This window comes from Charadrius vociferus, unplaced genomic scaffold (genome assembly GCF_000708025.1).
Source record: "Charadrius vociferus isolate BGI_N301 unplaced genomic scaffold, ASM70802v2 scaffold55, whole genome shotgun sequence".
NCBI lineage: Eukaryota > Metazoa > Chordata > Aves > Charadriiformes > Charadriidae > Charadrius > Charadrius vociferus.
The window spans coordinates 2,448,841-2,469,054 of record NW_009648444.1 but is presented as its reverse complement, the minus strand read 5'-3'; the positions used below and the strand labels follow the sequence as shown (position 1 = coordinate 2,469,054).

The 20,214-nt window shown below is 37.5% G+C and overlaps 1 protein-coding gene across 1 annotated transcript in view; it reads left to right on the top strand.

The window, feature by feature from the left end:
• The window catches only part of GSTCD (glutathione S-transferase, C-terminal domain containing), a 72,572-nt gene extending 54,282 nt beyond the window's left edge, over positions 1–18,290 (top strand). The window contains exons 6-12 of the mRNA XM_009885500.1: positions 504–619; positions 835–879; positions 1,294–1,422; positions 6,978–7,111; positions 8,914–8,944; positions 12,565–12,634; positions 17,618–18,290. Coding sequence (XP_009883802.1) covers positions 504–619; positions 835–879; positions 1,294–1,422; positions 6,978–7,111; positions 8,914–8,944; positions 12,565–12,634; positions 17,618–17,754 — 662 coding nt within the window. The 3' untranslated portion in view covers positions 17,755–18,290. The remainder of the gene's footprint in view (positions 1–503; positions 620–834; positions 880–1,293; positions 1,423–6,977; positions 7,112–8,913; positions 8,945–12,564; positions 12,635–17,617) is intronic.
• The last annotated feature ends 1,924 nt before the right edge of the window (positions 18,291–20,214 follow it).

Here is a 20,214-nt window from a genome sequence, read left to right as displayed (position 1 = left end):
ATATTTACACACACGCTCATTTACATAAACAGGGCTGCTTATTATGAAAAGTGAAAATTGACAGGAGAAAGAGTACAACTATTAAAAACAAGATGCTTAAGGGTAGTGTATAGATATAGTAAAGAGGGATTTATTTTGGCAGCCTTACTACTGTGAATGTGTTTGAGCTCTGTTTGTGGGCACGATTCACAGGTTTGGAATATAATCAGGCTAGACCTTACACTGATTTGATTATTATGTATTAAGTTTATATGAGTTTATTCCTAAGGATACATTAACAGCAACAACTGGAAAGTAAGTTCTTAAAGATGCTAAAGTTTTAGGGAAAGCTCTAACAAATATTTGTGGGTTTAGCTCAAAGTGGATTTGGATTCCCAAGTGTTCCAGACAATTTTTAGTCTCAGCTATAAATTTCATTTGCAATGCTTTGCTGTTACCCATTCAAAATTATCAGTGTTGAGAACTGCTGATCACTATGTAGGCATTTTCTCTGTCTTCCCCAGGAAAGATGTCTAGAGAACGGGCTCTGAGGAAGCAGCAGCAATTGAATAATTTGGTAGCAGTGGTGACAAAGCTTGCTGAGCCTGGAGATGTGATTGTGGATTTTTGCAGCGGAGGGGTAATGTATATTTTTATTTACGTGATGCGTTTTCTTTCAGCTTTCATCTTTGCAGTTCTTGGCAGTTGCTGCCATAAAGCAAAGCAAAAGTACAAATGCTGAAATTTTAGCTGCTTTCAAAGGTTCCGTCACTGGTTAGGGGGTCATGTAATGGGTCAGCAACAGGGGACACTGAAAAGTGATTTGGATTTTGTTGTTTGTTTTTGTTCTCACAGGGTCATGTTGGAATTGTTCTTGCTCACATGATGCCATCATGTCAGGTAATTTCTAAATAGAAAGTACAGACAGTATGAGCTTTTCATCTCTGGTAATCATCTCAAAAAGATGTGCATGTAGGAAGAATAAAGATGAAGACACAGTTGTCTCAGCAGAGGACTTGGATTTGAATCATGCAAATTTTTAGCACAATCCCAATTGTGTGTGATGCTTTCCTGAGAAAACAACAGTTATAGGAAAATATGAAATATTTGCAAGCTGATTGATATTGGCAAGTATTAAATGCTTTCCATTGTTGTTGGGTTTCCTGTTAATTATTTTTTGGAGATCTCAGGCTCTGCCACAGGTAATTTAGAGCTTTTCTCAACTAAACTATTAAGTTTTGTGCTTGATGGTAATGTTGTACTTTGATTTCTCAGTGTTATTTTGCCTTACTTTCTGCTGTGTATGAAATCTAGGTGGTGCTCATAGAAAATAAGGAGTTGTCTCTGATGCGTGCTAAAGACCGAAGTGATGAACTAGGTTTAAACAACATTTCGTTCATTCAAGCAAATTTGGACTATTTTAATGGGACTTTTAACATTGGGGTAAGTGATTATAACTTTTCCACTTCAAAGCTTCAGTGTCTGATTAATTATTTTTAAAACAACTAAAATATCTGAGAAAAGATAATTCTGTATGTCCTTACAAACAGGTATTTTTGATGCTATGAGAAGCACCCTTGTTATATTAATCTGTATTAAGTTTGTTTTGTATTTATTATTTGTTGCAAATTGACATGGCTTGTATATTACAGGAGTGAAGAAAGGAGTGTCTGCTCCTGTCAAAAATGCAAAAATATGAGTGCTGCCTGACCATGTTGAAGAAAAAGTTGGGTAGATTCTTGGTTTAATCATGTTATTTTAAAATCGCTGATTCATTAGTGGATAAACTCTGGAGAAGGTTTTGAAGATGGGAAGAGAAGACTACTGTTGCTCAAATTAAGCCTGAGTACAGTAAAGTGTGATCAGAAGTGTAGTTAGGTGACAGTAAAAGCATTAAGATTAAAGCAAACAACTCCAGACTACACAATGCAAAAATGAGAAGGAACCATCATGACGGAGAGAATGTTCTGTCACAGTTATACACATATTTATTGTGTAAAGTATACTCAAGCTATATTTATAAAGGCAGAAGGATACCTCAGTTTTGTAGGATTTACGCTGAGCACATCTATTGCAGTCAACAGGTGGTGTTCTGAAAGTTAACTGTACATGAACAGACCAAAGCAGGAATCTGAGTTCTGCAGGAGCAAATAGGTGATTTGAATACGGATTCAAAGCATCAGTGTTAGACCCTGAAAGTAAACGAGATGAATGTCTTCTCCACACTTACGTAGGCCTAGTGAAGAGTAAGGCATAAATAGTCTTTTGTAACTGTAAATATTCCTGTCTTCCAGCTTTATATTCTGTTAATAGAGTACAAACTTCTGCAGCAAGCCCAAAGCTTTCAGTGTGACTCTGACTGTTCTTTAAATCACCCATCCAAGGGCCTATTTTTGGCTGTAGGTTAGAATGTTTAATGCTGAAGGTTTATGGTACATGAACACTGCTGTTTAACTATTTGGTTGGTTTATTTAATAAAGGAAAAGAAATACATTGCAGGAGAAAGAGGAGAGAATAAATTATTTTAGCCCAGTCCTTCCAAGTGTAAATTTCCAATTCTCTAGCTTTATTTTCTGTACTACGTTGTCATATAAATCTCAGCGGATGAACCAGAGATCTGTTTCAAAAAATCAGGATCTCATGAATAACTTACTGAATTCTGTGTGTGAAATGTGTAATAGTTTTTCAGTGAAATGAGTCTCCAACTTTGTGATCATAAGAGTTCCTGACTTCATTTTTGGGGTCTATTTTTAACGTTAATACTAAGTTAAATATCTCCATGGAGTTTTTATTTAATAAAAAAATTCTACATTCTCTCTTTATCTTTGTGACAAGGAAAATATTCAAGTATAAGTCAGAAAAATTTGCTTGGAAATTCTTCATTTCCTGGTCTGTGATTTCAGTTTCTGTGACTTGTTGATTCTGTAGTCTATTCAACTGACAAACCTGGAGCTTTCCATTTTTGGGAGACCTGTATCAATCTTAGCTTCACAATTAGTTTGTATCGTACCATGATTCACTCTTCAGGATTAGGTCATTAACTCGGGATTAATTTTGCTATGCAGCCACATTTAAGACAGGAGCTGGATGGTTTACTGACCACTAGCACAAGTGTTTGGTGTGTTTGAAGGTAAATAATGTAAAGTTTAGCTGCCTTTGTATCATTATGTCATAAACACTAGTCTGATACAAAAATAACAATGTAATACCATAGTACATACGTATGTACAAAGTTTGGCAGTGAATCATTTCTAAACCCATCTTCTCAGGCTTGTAAAGCTATTCACTCATTGCATGACTTGACCGTTTTCAGTAAAACAATACAATGTAAATATGAGGGTGAACATGATGACAAGAAATTCACTGGTTAAAGTACTTGAAATTCTAAGAAGTACAGAGAAATGAACGTGATAGAAGTCTTAATCTCTCTCCTTTTGGTATTAGTTTAAAACATGTTTATATGCATTTTAGTTACCTTGACATCAGATCTGTGCATTACTTAGCTGTTTACTTATCTGCCAGGAGTTGAAAAGCAGGTTAAAAAAAAAAAAGTATAATAGAATCATAGAATACCAGGTTGAAAGGGACCTCAAGGATCATCTGGTCCAACCTTTCCTGGCAAAAGCACAGTCTAGACAAGATGGCCCAGCACCCTGTCCAGCTGAATCTTAAAAGTGTCCAATGTTGGGGAATCCACCATTTCCCTGGGAGATTATTCCAATGAGTGATTGTTCTCATGAAAAAAGTTCTTCTTGAGTCCAACTGGAATCTCCTTCGAGTAACTTGTACCCATTACCGCTCATCTTTTCCATGTGACTCCTTGTAAAAAGGGAGTCTCCATCTTCTTTGCAGCCACCCTTTAAATACTGGAACATGGTGATAAGGTCTCTCGTAAGCCTTCTTTTCTTAAGGCTGAACAAACCCAGTTTTCTCAGCCTTTCCTCATATGGCAGGCTTCCTAGTCCTTTGATCGTCTTTGTGGCCCTTCTCCAGCGACTGCTTCCCATTTGCTCCACATAAAATTTCTGCCCTTGTGAGTTGTAGGGGTACTGAAGATCAAAGTTCTGAAACCTTGTCAGGGCAATTCCAAGCACACATGCAGATTGGGTGGAGAATGGATTGAGAGCAGCCCTGAGGAGAAAGACTTGGGGTTGTTGGTTGATGAGAAGCTCAAGATGAGCTGGCAATGTGTGTTGCAGCCCAGAAAGCCAACTGTATCCTGGGCTGCATCAAAAGAAGCATGGCCAGCAGGTCAAGGGAGGGGATTCTGCCCCTCTACTTTGCTCTCATGAGACCCCACCTGGAGTACTGCATCCAGCTCTGGAGCCTTCAGCACAGGAAAGACATGGACCTCTTGGAACGAGTCCAGAGGAGGGCCATGAAGATGATCGGAGTGCTGGAGCACCTTTCCTGTGAAGACAGGCTGAGAGAGTTGGGTTTGTTCAGCCTGGAGAAGAGAAGGCTCCGGGGAGACCTTATAGCAGCCTTCCAGTACTTAAAGGGCACCTACAGGAAAGATGGGGAGGGACTCTTTATCAGGGACCATAGCAATAGGACAAGGGGTAATGGTTTTAAACTGAAAGAGGGTAGATTTAGATTAGATATTAGGAAGAAATTCTTTACTGTGAGGGTGGTGAGGCACTGGAACAGGTTGCACAGAGAAGCTGTGGCTGCCCCATCCCTGGAGGTGTTCAAGGCCAGGCTGGATGGGGCTTTAAGCAACCTGGTCTGGTGGGAGGTGTCCCTGCCCATGGCAGGGGGGTTGGAACTAGGTGATCTTCAAGGTCCCTTCCAACCTAAACCATTCTATGGTTCTATGAAACAACTTGTTGAGTGCCAAACATACTGGTACATTGTAATATTATATGTTGTAGTATAACCACCAACCACAATAAAGGATTTCAGTGTAAAAGTGAAAACTTCCAAATATTTGCATGCAGTGTTCATGTACATGTCAACACCCAGAGGAGTCTTTGAGATCTTAGTTGTTTTTAATACTTATGTAGTACTCATAGTATTTAGCTAATTTGTGAGAACGAGTTGAAAAGTTTAAGGTTTGTTTGGGGGCGAGTATGTTTTTTAGTGTGTTGAGATCTTTTCTTTTTAAGATCACTAAAGTGAACCTGAGGTTTCATAAAACCTTCTTTTTCCTTCACTTCCCTGCACACTTTTCTGTGTGCACTAGTCTGTTCTGGGGAGTTGAAGCTCCAGAGGAGTGATACAGGGCAGTGGTCTCACACTGCATTAGCTCTGTTGCTCTTTTCAAGGGCCACTTTGTTTTCCTGTGTCTGCAGATGTATGGATTTGTGAACCAAATGCATTATCTGCGTTACTCGTCACTTTTTATTTTGTTTCACAGTGATTTTACTATGTAGGATATCCTGAGAAAGCTTCGTCTTGAGTTCTATTTGTGATTTTCCACGTAACTAAATTGATTCTGAGAAAGCAAAGAAGAAATCATTTGGTGTTCATACAGGCTCAGCAAAGCTACTGGTTTTATCTACTGCTGTTTTAAGGTCTCTTTTACAAATGTGCAAGCAAAGCAAAGGTCTTTGTTTTCTGCTTGGATAGATGAGGAAGTAATTATAATAATATTCCATGACAATCTAATAGCTGTAATACCAAGAATCTATTTCTGATGTTAAAGTAGTTTTGTTTTTGTTGTTATATTCATACGAGCAGAAAATGTCATTTTTTCATTATTTCATTGTGAAATTATGTTCTTAATAATTTTTAATGTTCTGTTTGAGACAAGAATATTTTTTAGCATCTGTATGCTGTTGTAGTTCAGTTGATGATTAATGGTCTGCTCAGATGAGCTTATGTCAAGCAGTCTGCAAGCAAAAAAGTCTTTGTTTTAATCTGTATCGGAGAGCAAAATTTTTCTCTTCCAACTGCTGTACCTTGAAAAAAAACTTTGAATCCTGAAATCTGAGCTTTGCGGTTTTAAACTTTTTTCCTAAATTTACAGTGAAGAAAAAGCAAAGAATACGATGCAGTTTTACAAATCCGCACTGCTGCATAAAATTAAAAACGTGCCTCAAAAATGTCCCTAGTTTAATGAAAACATAGAGCGATGTGTATGCACCAGGCCTAGTCTTTGAGCTACTGGGTACATGGAAGAAGGCAAAGAAAGTAATGCCTCCGTTTCACCTGGCTCATGTGGTGTCACAGGTGTCATAGGAGAGAGCTGCTTGCCTTTCCTTGCAGTGTATTGAGTACAGCGATAACTTGCCTTTCTGTAGGAGAGCATGAAGAATTTAGGCGCAACCTGTGCATTGCCCAAACACACAATCGATGCTTGCAGGTAGCTGTTGCGATTGAATGGCATTCTAGTTTTAGTTTGAGAGCCCATCACTAAGAAAAAGAAAAGAATAAAGAGGAAAAAAGAAAAGGAAAACAAGAAAAGGAGGGCAAGTTGTATTTGATGCTTCTTCCTCGCCGCCCCTCAGGTTTCTTTTCTAAAGTTTTTACTCAATACCTTACAATCAAATGATCAAATGTATGCATAAATGTTGTCCTTTAAATGTGACCTTCAGGAATATCTGTTACTCCTCTTACTGCTAAGTTGAAATCCAGTTTTGAAATATTTCTTTGTATTTCTAAGTCCTTTTTGCTTGAGAAAAATTTTTGACTAATGACCATAGTATTTTTTCTTCTAATATTTTTTCTGGAGATTGGTTTTTAATTTATTTGGTATCACAATGCAGTGCACCTGCCTTTTGAGTGCTTTTGGTGAGTGACCCTTGTTCAGTGTTGATGGTTGTCTTGTTAATGGAATAGGCCATAAATTTTCCTCAGCATAGATATGAGGGAAAGGAATGAAAAATGGCGGAATTAAGGACCAGGCCTTTGGCATAACAGCTTTCATTGCAAAAACTTCCTCATATATTTAAGTCATTTAATCAACCAAAAAAATACCACAACAGGATTGTATGTAGAATATTGCAATAAAGGATTTGCTTGTTTCTTTGGTTTTTGTGTTTTTAACGCTCCAGGTGGCTCTGCATGCTTGTGGTGTGGCAACAGACATGGTGATCGAACACTGCATCAAGGCACGGGCAGCCTTTGTCGTCTCCCCTTGTTGTTATGGCTTCATTCAAAACACAGTGAAGTTTAAATATCCACGAAGGTAAACTAAAGCTAACAAGATAAGCTCTAAAATATCAACTTAAATGAAGGAAGGAAATACTAAAGGAGTATGGAATTAATCAATTGAAGATCTTTGGAAGTGTCTAGGCTAAATTGGTTCACAGTTATAATGCAACTGTTTCCTCCTGTTTCTCTTTGCAAACCCATGCTGAGAGGGAGACAGACTGGTAATTCCTGGGTTATTTTTTGTCTGAATTTATCTATTCATAGTTCAGAAGACTTTATAACATCAACATAGTAGATACGGTATGTGGGAATCTACGTAATATGCAGACCTTTTACCTTGAAATCACAGTTAATAGAAAACTCATGAAAATTACTGTAAGAAGGGGAATTGACATTTTAATGTTGGAGAAAGATGTAGGCAGTCAGCTTAAAGAAATAGGTCTGCTTTATACCACAGTTTACTGCTTGTGAAACACTTCTGATTTATTCCCAAGTAGACAAGCTCTTCTGTATTTCACTTCATATTTTTAATACTTTTTCAATGGACTGTGTAGATACTTTGTCATCTTCAAATCTGCCATGTTGGAGATATTTATATATTGCAGGCTTAAGAATTTTAATGGCTCTGATATAAATAAAATGTAAAAGGTAAGGATAAAGTGGCAGAAGATAAGAGGCTAACAGCTTTCTGAGGCAGAACTAGATGTGGAAGAAGGTTGTGCTTTTTTTTTTTTTCTCACAAAGCTGAGCTTTTCATTTTGGATGTCCAAGATTAATCAGATTTAATTCTACTAGGAATTACAACATTGTCTTAGGTATATATTTGCTAAAATAAGAAACTGAAACAAGCTGTCTTAAAAGTAATCAACAAATCTAAAAAAATCTTATGCATCGGTGTTAAATATTTTTCATATTTTTCTGTAATATCGAAGTGTGCTGTCACAGAAGTGTTCTGTCACAGAAGAGCGTGGAGAGTAAATATTTAGAATTTGTCACTTTGATCAACTTTGTATTTAACAGTGTATTCTTAGTCAATTTGATTCTTCCATCTTTTTATTTGTCTCCTTTTCTGTTTTCTCTTGTAACACAGTAAAACAAATAAGTATTCTTAGGGAAGAGGGAATAAAATTTTGTCCCCTAAAGTTAGCAGGCGTATAGCTTTTCTCTGTTGACTTGTTTTAAAATGGACTGGATACTGTTTAACTTTTGACCATTTATGTTTTTAGATCATGAAGACTGGAAATGCTCACTATGTTAGAAAACTTTTGTTGCTGTAGATGCTGCAAGAATGTAAATTACAGTCTTGTGTTTGCTAAAATTTTGAATCTAACTTCCTAAGCCTATGTAGGAAATTATCAACCCTAGCTTGAGCTATATTTTAGGGTTTGCTTTTTCTTTTTTCCATATTTGATATGATGATAAAACATGATAGCCTGCTCATATCTCCATATTGCCTGTGTTCTACGCTCAATTCCACCGTAGACGCACATTACTTTTGTGAAACAAACAAAATATTTTCATGTCTAAAGGTTGTGTACATGTAATATAAAGTATTTATGTGACAACGTGGAAACGTAAGTCTTGTGTTAGCGTTTGTAATGATCTAAAGAGAGAATTTTTGTGAATAATACAATTGGGAAAAAAAGACAATACCAAATACATTTTTCCTTTCCTAGTGAACTGGAACTGTAATAGTTTTTGGTTCTTTTGAATGCCTTTTCTGTAGGATACAGATATTGCTATTTTGTTTAAAATGTGTTCAGGTATATCATGATTGCTTCTGTTTTCCGCCTGTGCTTTTTTAGATGTTAATTGAATTGGTCTATTTTTTTTCAGTCATCAGTTCAAAGAAATTTTGTCCTACAAGGTATGTAAAAGGGTTGCGGGGCGAGGTGGGAGGGTTATGTGCAGTTTCCTGTGTTTCACTAGGTCTTCTTATTAAATGAAATATAAGTGGTTATCTTTAAATTGCGAACAGGAGTATGTGTTATGTGAAATGTTCATTAGTAGTGCAGATGTCATAGTGTTGCTTTCTCTCCACCATCAAGTTTTTAACTTTGTTTTCTTCAATAAAATTAAATGGTTTTTCCACAAAAGAACTTTTAAAATCATAATATAAGTGAGCCATTCCTAAGATACTTCAACATGTATCAGTTAACAATTATGGGATACCAACTTATATACATCTTAAATACAACTGTTTATACTTTGGAAATGTCTGGTTATTTTTTAGGTAAAAATATTACTTTTATAGATATAATTTTCTGATAAACATTAGATAAGTAGCAGGAAATTGGAGATTATCCTTTTTAATCCTCAAGTAAGAGGGCATTTAGAAAATTCTGAAAATTTCCAGCCATCTTATATAGGGAAGTTCAGTTGTCTGGTAACACATGAGTCTTATCTTCATGGCAGTCTGGTTTATGTACACTTCACTAATTCACATGGAAATAAATGTCCGTAGAGTGAGGTGATAAAAGCAGCATGGTGGATCTGGACCTGCCATTATTTTTTCCCTTGATGAACATTCTTTTCAACACATTTATATGTTTCTAACACATAACCACAAAGAACTCCCGTTTCAGTTTAGAAAAAGTTTATTTACTAACATATTATTAAAAGTAGACCTGTTGACAGTACAGAGGGAGAAGGTGACAACTATAAAGTCAAGGATGCCTAGATTAGGGCAGTGTGTATGATCTCATTAAAGATCAGTGCATTTTTTTCTGAATGTGTTAATCCATGGAGGTTTAAATCACAGGGTCTGCCAACACTATAGTAAGTTCTAGCATTTTATTATTTGTGTTGCGGAAGGGCACGGGGGCCAAGGACAATGCTGAAAAATATTCCTGCTCTTGATAATGTAAGAGTCTATATGAACGGTCTAGGCCGGTTGGTGCCTCAAATAATCCTACTTATAAATAACTTCTCTTATACAGCTAGCTATAGGCATTTTTATATTTCATATTAATAAATTGTTACAGGTTATTGGCTAGTAGCCAAAGCTGCCATGTGTTAGCCAGACATTGTCTATGTCACCCCCCTCCAGTTCCCATTTTAAATTTCTCTTATCTTTCATTTTAGTGAGATCTAAAAAGACATCCAGAAGTCTGGCAATTCCAAAACTTTTTTGATGAGAACATTATGCTGTAATTCATTAGTTTATAGCTGCAAGGAATAAGGTTATGATAGCTGTAGATTTCAACCATGATACATTTTGAGACTCTATTTGTCAAGACGCTCTCCCTATAGGAGAACTGGAAAGTAAAACTGAATAACTTTGCACATACAGCTCTGAAAACTTAATAGGAATTGAAGGCGTGGGTGTTCTAGTAAGCAAGTTAACTGTTTATGCACACACAAAGTTTGGGCAGTTTATAATTATTATCCTCATTGTTTTGGAAATGCTTTTCTTATTTCTGCCAACAGGGAATGGGAAAATTTAATGACAGTGCCATGGGGAAACAATGTAATCATAACTTATAGCCTAGTTTAACTTTTTGGATCATCTCCTTAGGAAGCCAAAGCATAAAAGTCAGCCCAAATTTTCAGGTTGGCAAGGCTTATCTTGGCTCTGGTCCAGTCGGATGCGCTGAGAACCTGAAGTTGCAAAGAGCCCGGTTATGTTGAGTGCCTGAAGGCTGGTGAGGGGTTCTGTGCTAATGTGGATCTTCTCTCTCCTCTGTATCCCTCTTTTTCTCCCCAAGCTGCATATAACTGCTTCTTCTCTCCTAACAGCAGCCACATTGCCTGTGGCTCTCCTTCTCCTCCATTCTTCAGTAGTCACATCTGGGTTTAACGTTTTTGGCTCTTCTGTACTACAAAAATAGCCATATTTGAACTGAACTGGCTGGGTGTAACACGTTTAAGTTCTAAACATACTGTAACGTGTTCTCGTTTTGATTACATATTTCTTATGGAGCCGTGAGCTGAAAACCTTCATGTGAATGAGTTGTGCTAGGGAACAAATATCCCTGCCTCAAGATACTGTAAATTCATTTAAATTAGTAATACTTGAGCATCACATAGTGATAATTTTTTTTTTTTATAGTATCAGGGCAAACTTTTTTTTGTGGTCAGGTGTGTTAAATTTATGAATTGGATGGAATGTACTGTGGAGGAAGTTACCATCTTGATTTAATACGAAGATGGGATTTAATTCAGGTTTTTTGTGACATGAAGACTACTGGATGTTTGTCTGGAGTGGGAAAAAAAAAAAGCTGGAGTAAGTACCTTCACTTCAGGATACTGAAGGAAGTTAAAGTATCCTCAGGTGAAGTTGCGCTCTCCATCTATTACAGGAACCAGACCTTTAAAATCATCGTTTTATATCAGGCAAGAAAAAAAAAGTTTTCTTTTTGATGGAAGACACGTGTCCTTTTTTCAGAGCTATAGCTCTGGAAGCTTTGCTTAGCAGAGCAGTTTTTGTTGTTGTCCATTTCCGTTTTCTCCCTATGACCATATACGAGACTTGGGAATGTTGTACAGTTCTAAAATGGTTCTGATTTACTCTGTCCTGTATTTAATATTGCAGCTGTCCCAAAGTGCACAGCTGTCATCAGGGAATTAATTTCACGGCTACACCTTCAAGGCTTTTTCTCTCACCATCTGGCTAACTTGCCTTCCTTGGCTTGGCTGGCCTTTGAGATGCCATTGTGCTAGCATAGGCGGTGGTTTTTGAAGGCAAATGAGGATGGGGTTCTTCCTGCCTGTCTAGCTATCTAAGCAGGGAGTAAGGTGGAGGGGTTAACCCTCCACTGCACCATTCCCCTGGGTGACAAGACAGGAAGAAATCAACAGCAGCTGTTGTAGAAGCCTCTGCAGAAACTTCAAGTGGAACAGGGATAGTTTGAAAGTGAATTGTGTTCTTTTTGAGGTAGGAAACTTTCCCATTCACAGCCAGGTATTTTTTACCTTTAGGATCAATTTTGCCTTCAGGATCTTTTGGGTTGATCCTGAATGGATATGGAGGAGCAGAGGAAATTTGACCCACAAGGCGATTCTTCTGGGATTCAAAATCACTGCTTGGGAGAAATGTGCAGTAGTTCAAATCACCTACTTAATAATTTTGTCTTGGCTGCTTATTGATGCAAAGGTGAAGCCCCATGATGATGACCGTACTGAAAAAAGGCTGTGTCGCTCATTAGTAATTGAAGGCAAAATTAATTCGCATTATATATATGAAGAATGCTATCTTGTATACATTGCGTCCAATTCAACTGCTGCAGAGAATTAGAGACATTTTAGCAAGAAACAAATTCTCATCAGTAGAAATGTAGTCATGGTTACAAACACTTGATTTACATGCTTATTTACAAGTCAAGGTGGTATCAAAATTAGGATTTGCACACAGGTAACTTTTCTAGAACATAGCCTTCAATATGATAGTGGTTTTGATACTTTCAAGCATTTAATTAGAGTTTTCTTACTTTATTTGGAAGAGGGAAATGTCATGGGACAAAATTTCTTTACTTCTTTTTTTTCTAGGAGCACATGATCCTTTGCAGATTTGCAGATCAGACAGCTGTTCAGCTTCCACCTGAACGCAGGCTAATAGGTAGGAATTTCTACAGCTGTTGTGTAAATTATCTTAGTAATGGATTTACTTTGCTATATAAAGGAAGTAGTGGTACATTTTTAAAGAGGGCATTAAGTTGCTCTCTTCACATAACACTTGAAAAATTTGAGTTTCTTCTCATTTCTCCTGTTGCTGTTCTGAACTATGGTATAGAAACCCCTTCCAAAATTGTCAATATGAGAGAGAGTACTTGCATTTTACTGATTTTTTTTTTGTTGTTGTTGTTGCTTCACCTTTTTTTTTCTCTCATCATTCTCTGAAAAGAATGAGGTTTTTGTAAAGTTCACTAAACTGCTGTTACTGGTTTATCTTACATTAAAAGCACAGGCTATTGGTAGTAGTGATTTTCAGTGTGCACCATTTGTTCTGCTTGTAATCTCTGGTGATAACTCTTTTAGAAGGGCAAAAATCTAATGACAGCTGGAAACAATAAGGCTAAATTTCAGATGTTGAGCTAGTTTTGGTATAGGCAGGCTTAAGAACATACAAACCTATTTGGCCCACCTCATTATGAAGAGCATCATAATAATTTTAGAAAGAAAGCCCAGAAGGTTTTCTGGGATTATTTTTTTTTTTTTAATAGCAAATAATATTTTTAATTTGAAGACTTTGCCAAGAACACGGTTTGGCTTACCCCTGGGGTACCAGCCTTCCCATTGTGGGGAAACTTATGTTATAGCTACAGCAGTGCATGACTCGATTTTTACCATTCAGTAGTCAGTTCTGTTTCAGGTTTGTATTTTATTGCCATTCTGAGTAAGAGCAGCTGCCTTCTGTGGGACATTTCCGTGCAATTAATGGTCAAAGTAAGTTGATCCCTGAGATGTTAGCTGCTTGGTCAGGTGTCAATGATTTCTGAGGAAAAGAAATGCAAGAAGCAATCATTGAGATAGCGGGGAATTTCATTACTCAGAAGGACAGCAAAATGCATAACACTTCAAATATGTGGAATAAGCAAAGCCATTTCTGCATTATGTGCAATGTTCTAGTATTCTTTGGCTTACAAAAAGGTATAACGTGTTCCTGTCTGGTATTAATGTTCTGATGGAAGCTATAAACTAGCTTCCAGGTCAGAAAAGACAGAAGGGGCTGGGAACCCTCCGGATATAACTGTGCATTCTTGGCTTGCAAGAAACACTTAGAAAGTATATCAAAGCAGTAGTAGCAAATAATCATAATGTTTTTAGAAAGCTTCATTTGAAGAATTCAAAGTATTTCTTACACTCACTGCACAAAAAGAAAATCATACAGGTTCTGAGATAACAGTGTCTATTTTATAATAAATTTGTCGGCTCTTTTGCTATCATTACAGTATTTGAAAAAAAAAATAAAACAAAAGAGCAGTGTTCAGTTCCCAGTGTAGCACCCCACATTGTCTCCTGCTGCTTGCCAGGTGAACTGAAAATTGGAAAAGGGCCCAAAAAACATTTTTGAAAGATTGTAAGTTTTATCTGTTCTCTGTCTCTGAAACTGCGGGTGTTTTGTGTGTGGGTTTTGTTTTGTTTTGTTTGTTTTTGTTTGTCCCCCCCCCCCCCTCCAATTTAAATTTATGTGCTTTGCCTTGGCAAAAAAAACAAACATAAATCTTATTCCTCTGCCTTCCCCTGCATCCTTGCTTTTTCTATTTTACGGAATGTTATTTTTTAAGTTGTTCTATGTAATATTAGTCTGTTTCAGTGAAGATCATACCCGTTTCAGTGTTCTGTTTCAGCTTTGAAACTGGTTTTATGGGAATCTTGTTGGGGTACTTTAAGTTTTGCTTGCAAATAATTGAAGATTGAATCAGATCAGTATTACAGCCGTGGTGAGATTTATTTATGTTTTTATTTAATTTTGCGCAATGCATGATCAGGTATTGAGAAAACTGTGTAGATTTCCTTTAACGAAAATATTCCTGAACATGTGAAGATTTTTTTCTGTTCTATTGTAAATGGTGGCAAAATGACTTCTTCTGCTACTTTTTTGAATATTTGAAGATTGCATTGTAAACTGTATTTTAGCAATTACCACTGAATTTATGCAGCTTCAGTGAAGTGACAAATCATTTTGATTCTTTACCTGTAAGCCCCTAAAGCACTTAAGTACAGCATTCTGTCTATGTCTGTCATGGCTGAAACAACACATTTGTCAAAGGAGTTATCACCAATTTCTGTAGTATCTGTGAACGTAAAAATACACAGTTGAACTCAGTTCCGCTACACACAGCAATTCCCTCTTAAATGAACAAAGCTCTGTTTCCCATTTTCGCTGAACATACGCGTTTTACCCACTGTATGCAGCAGTGGGACCCGAGTGCAAACATACTGAATGGTTTTGTGAACATTGTTACAGGGCACTTAATTTATTCTGTCTGATCACATAACTGTGATCAATACTCCGTGTACTTCACACGATCTTACTGAGAGCACGCAGGGAACCAGGCCCCAGTTGTGACAATCCCAGCTGCCCCTTAGTGTGTACACTTTGCATAATAATGATATTGCTGTCAGTGGCAGGAGCATGTACGTGCCATTTTGTTCAATGAACTGCAGAAGGTGATTTTCTATGAAACTACAAATGTGGGAGAATAGTGCCACAAGAATTAATTTATAGAGATTGATCCTGGTTGGTTATATAAACTGGTAATTTCTCCCTGCAACAAATAATTCCATACAGGACTGGGTTGGAAAGTCCTAATAATAAGCCTAACCTTATTATTGTATCTCTAAATTGTCTCCTACCCAGTTACTACCCCTATCAAATTCCAAGCCACTGGCGGAACTGACACCAACATTATGACATTTGGAGAAGTCAAAGTAGTGAATTTCTTTTGTAAATAAAGAATTCGGCATAGAAGGAGAAAATACTTCTGGCCAATGGCTCACTGTGGAAAGAACTAATAGATTGGACTGAGTACTGTATTGAATTGTGATATGCATCAGCTGTTCTGAAATACAAGGATACCGAGAAACATGTTAGTGCCACCCTCCCAAAAACTTCAGGCACCTAAGAGATGCATGCCAGGGCGTATAATGATACAGGCACTCAAGCTCCGCATGTGTTCAGGGGAGAGAGGTAGGCAGTTCCAGAGGGTAGCTGGGAATGCCAGACTTGTATCCTGATGGCAAACATTATGACTGCTCCTGTCTCTTCCCTTCATCAAATCATATAATCATAGAATCTTTTGGGTTGGAAAAGACCTTTAAGATCATTGAGTCCAACTGTTATTCTAGGACTGCAAAGTCTGCCACTAAACCATGTCACTAAGCACCACATCTACATGTCTTTTAAACACCTCCAGGGATGGTGACTCCACCACTTCCTTGGGCAGCCTGTTCCAATGCTTGACAACCTGTTCAGTGAAGAAATTTTTCCTAATGTCCAACCTAAACCTCGCCTGGCGCAACTTGAGGCCGTTTCCTCTTGTCCTATCGCTTGTTACTTGAGAGAAGAGCCCGACCCCGACCTCGCTACAACCTCCTTTCAGGTAGTTGTAGAGAGCGATAAGGTCTCCCCTCAGCCTCCTTTTCTCCAGGCTAAACATCCCCAGTTCCCTCAGCCGCTCCTCTTAAGACTTGTTCTCTAGGCCCTTCACCATCTTTGTTGCCCTTCTTTGGACACCCTCCAGCACCTCAGTGTCTTTCTTACAAGAAAGAGCCCCAAAACTGAACACAGTATTTGGGGTGCGGCCTCACCAGTGCCGAGTACAGGGGGACAATCACTTCCCTAGTCCTGCTCACCAAACTATTCATGATACAGACCAGGATGCCACTGCTCTTCTTGGCCACCTGGGCACACTGCTGGCTCATATTCAGCCGGCTGTTGACCAACACTCACAGGTCCTTTTCCACCAGGCACCTTTCCAGCCACTCTTCCCCAAGCCTGTAGCGCTGCATGGGGTTGCTGTGACCCAAGTGCAGGAGCCGGCACTTGGCCTTGCTGAACCTCACACCATTGGCCTCGGCCCATCGATCCAGCCTGTCCAGATCCTGCTGTAGAGCCTTCCTACCCTCGAGCAGATCAACACTCCTGCCCAGCTTGGTGTCCTCTCAGCTCCCAAATATATTTAACTGTACAATTCTGTCAGAAACAAGAAAAGCTGTAGAGTCGCTGGCTCTGAGACTGAAGCAGGATTGTGCCTTGTTTGTGACTTGAGACTGTATGACGATAAGTGGTAAAACATTTCAGGGAAGTGCTAAATCTTTCTTGCTAGCCAGTTTCAAACTGCTGAAAATATGATCAAATTAATTCTGTATTTCAGAACATAATAATCAATTATAATGAGTAAATATATGAAGACTAGTAGGCCCTAATAGGTCTTGCTGTGGCTGTATCATAATACGAACTTCAAAGCAGAAAACCCCCTTGAATTTATCCTACCCATTTTTTCTGCAGGTACACCTGAGATAAGATTAGTTTTCATTAGTAATTTAGTATTTGTGTTTGTAAGCAATTACATTCATATATCTCAAATCAATTGCACTGGATCACTGTTTGGTATTTTAGTCTTTTATTCGTATTGATTAAACAAATTTTAAGTTTTTAGGTGAAAGTACAGGAGGAAAACAGTTATGGTTATAACTGGTTATATATGGTTATATATATAAATTCAGAGAGCTAAAGGGTAAACTAGGCACTCTTTTTTCTTTCTGTGGCTTTTACATTAATGCATGGATTTTTTGGTAAGCTTTGAGAATATTTAAAAATAGTTGTGCCTATTATGTTTCTCCATATGTAAAGAGTTAATAATCCTTCTCAAGCTCTTTGCTAAATGAGGGTTACAAGTCACAGATGTGATTTCGAACTATTAATGACTGTCTGTTTGAAGTAAAACAGATTAAGATAGTTTTTTGAGTAGATTTGGAACTTATTTTTTAGATGACTTACTGATGTGTTTTCCTAACATTGAATATTGAAGTGCACGTTTCTGATAATGTTTCTACATTTTTAGAGTTTCCATGCTCTCCTTTGCTCTTGTTTTAGGCAAGCAGTGTATGGGGCTTGTGGATCTGGATCGGGCATGGGCTGCAGAAGAACGTAACTACTCTGTCCAAGTTATATCTATGGAGCCAGAGAGTTGTTCTCCAAAGAACAATATGTTTATGGGCATCCCTACTTAGAGTGTGAAACTTGCATTTGATTTGAAGTTGAACATAAATCTTTGGTGGGTAATGACATCCAGCAGATACAAGCATAGCTGGGAACCAGACATCACACGTCTTGAACCCATTGCGTTGGGTAAAGGAAGCAACACAAAAAGTCTTAGAAAGTGAACTGCATGCAGAGCGTCACAAATCATATTTGTTATGTGTCATTAAGCAACTTTTGGTGCTCTTACTGAGAATTTTCTGGATCTAATGACTGTGCATGGAATCATATCCATCTGCAAAGGTTTAGAAAAAAGTTGGTCTCATCGAAGGGAAGGTGATTTCCTTTTTAGTAAAGCTGTCTTGGCTGCTTCGAAATTGCGTTCATGTTCAAAACTGTTTGTGCTTATAAGCAGAGCAATTATCAGCCAATAATGCAGATCAGAACCAGAAAAGATCAAATTTATGACGTTAGCGAAGAAGGCTGTGCAACAGGTGCTGACTTGACTTGGCTAAAGAATTCCATACTACTGTAGGAAGATTATTTTTAATAAAAGTTCATCAAAATACTTTGGGCATCATTCTGCTTATAGAAAAATGTATTCTAACTTACCAATTTTCTTAAAAAGACTTAAAAATTATCTCTAAATATTACACAAGAATTTTGTAACCATAATTCTGTTTAAAGAAAGCAAATGTCTATCTATCCATTGACCAGATAATGGGAGCTAGTGATGATGTTAGCAAATGGATACTTCACTGCCTCCTCTGCTAATTGAAGTGTATTGCTTCCCATTCTTAAGAAACTTGCTGTCAGAAGAAATTTTTAAGGGCAGTTTTTGTCTCTGTATTCATCATCTTCATTGATTTTATATTCAGTTTAAAATTTGGAAAAGTTGCAGTTGTGGAACCGTTTTGAAAAGATCAATCCCAGACATGTTACTGTAAAATGAAAAGAAATGTTCTTCTGTGCTTTGCTTAGTAGGCAGTTTTCTACCCTAATTTAAAATCATCTGTTGACACTAACACAATGGAAGATAGCTTCTAACAAGAGTTTTCTTTCATGTTTATGGGTTTGATATGTTTATGAATTCTGCCATGGATTAATTTAAATATATCTGAAGTTTGGTCAGTGTGAACATGCCTTCAGCGCATGTGGCAAACGGAATTACAAACAACAATAAACATTGAATAAATTATAGAAACGGCTTTTTTAACAGGCAAAACCAGTATTTCTTGGAAACAAAGGTGGAGAAGGAGCCATACTTGTACAAATGTCCGAGAGGTTATTAGGTGCTTAGCACAGTCAAGAAAAATAGCTGAAGTCACAAAAGAATCCAAATACCAATCTCTGTTCCGTTTGGGTTTTTGGTTTTTTTTCTCCATTTTTTAAAGTACTTGTTTTCATGTTAATGATGCGGTTTCCCACAGGTGTTGCTTATTTGTGACTTAAGTAAATTATTTTGTATCTGCTGTTCCACATAGAACTAGGCTTCACAGGAAGAAAAGATTTATAGAAGCAAGGAAGAAAACCTGCAAAACTGATACTGTGTTTATATGCATCATGACATCCCATTTTTCTTGGATGAGCCGAACTATAGAAAGTGAGTTTGTGACAGATTTTTTTTTTTCCAGAGATCAGTTATATTTTGATGGCATCTCACAGTATCCATCATCTTGATGGCTTACAGGATAGTGAGACTGCCTCCTATTTGTAATACCGCTTTGTGACCTTGTCACTGTTGGCATCAGTGTGCTCTGGTTTCTTTTCTTCTTGGGAGAACAGAATCTTACTCTTCTCTAAGGATGGAGTTACCTTACTATGAATAGTAAAGCCTGACCTATGCTTGAGGTGAATTGATGTTTTGTTTATTGAAAGCTGAAGAGAAGTAGGCGAAAAAAGCATAAAAAGGAGAAGGTATTTTCAACATCATGTAGTAGCTAATTTGCCACAGATTAAATTGCCTCTATGTGCCATACACTTCTCTCTAGAAATGTGAGCTTAATTATATTAATATTAAGGTATGTTAATTTGTTACATGTTTCTGTATATGTAAATGGTATGGGATTAATAGGGCCTAGAATTCCCTAAACAAGGGACTGGACACTGTGGTCCTGGTAAGTGGACAACTGTTGTTTTTCTTCTAGCAGCTTGGCTTGTTATGCAAGGAGCTAGGCTGATGTCCAACATGCAGACCTAAATACTATTTGTGTTTCTTAAGTGTCTGGCCCCACTGAGACCAGCTGTAGGGTGAACACAATGTTGTTCTAACATAGTCATAATTTTCCATTGTCTTTCCAGTCTTTTATGTTATCCTGGTAGCCAGTAATGCTGGAGAAAGTAAGTTCAGAACAGGAAACAGATGACCAAACTGAGCTGAGCTCCTCCGTGTGTTAGTCATCTGTGTGTACATGTATCTTTATTTTTGTTCTTTCATTTTGGTCTTTATCATATTAATTATTTGTTTCCACAGTCCTATTTCAAGAGGTTTT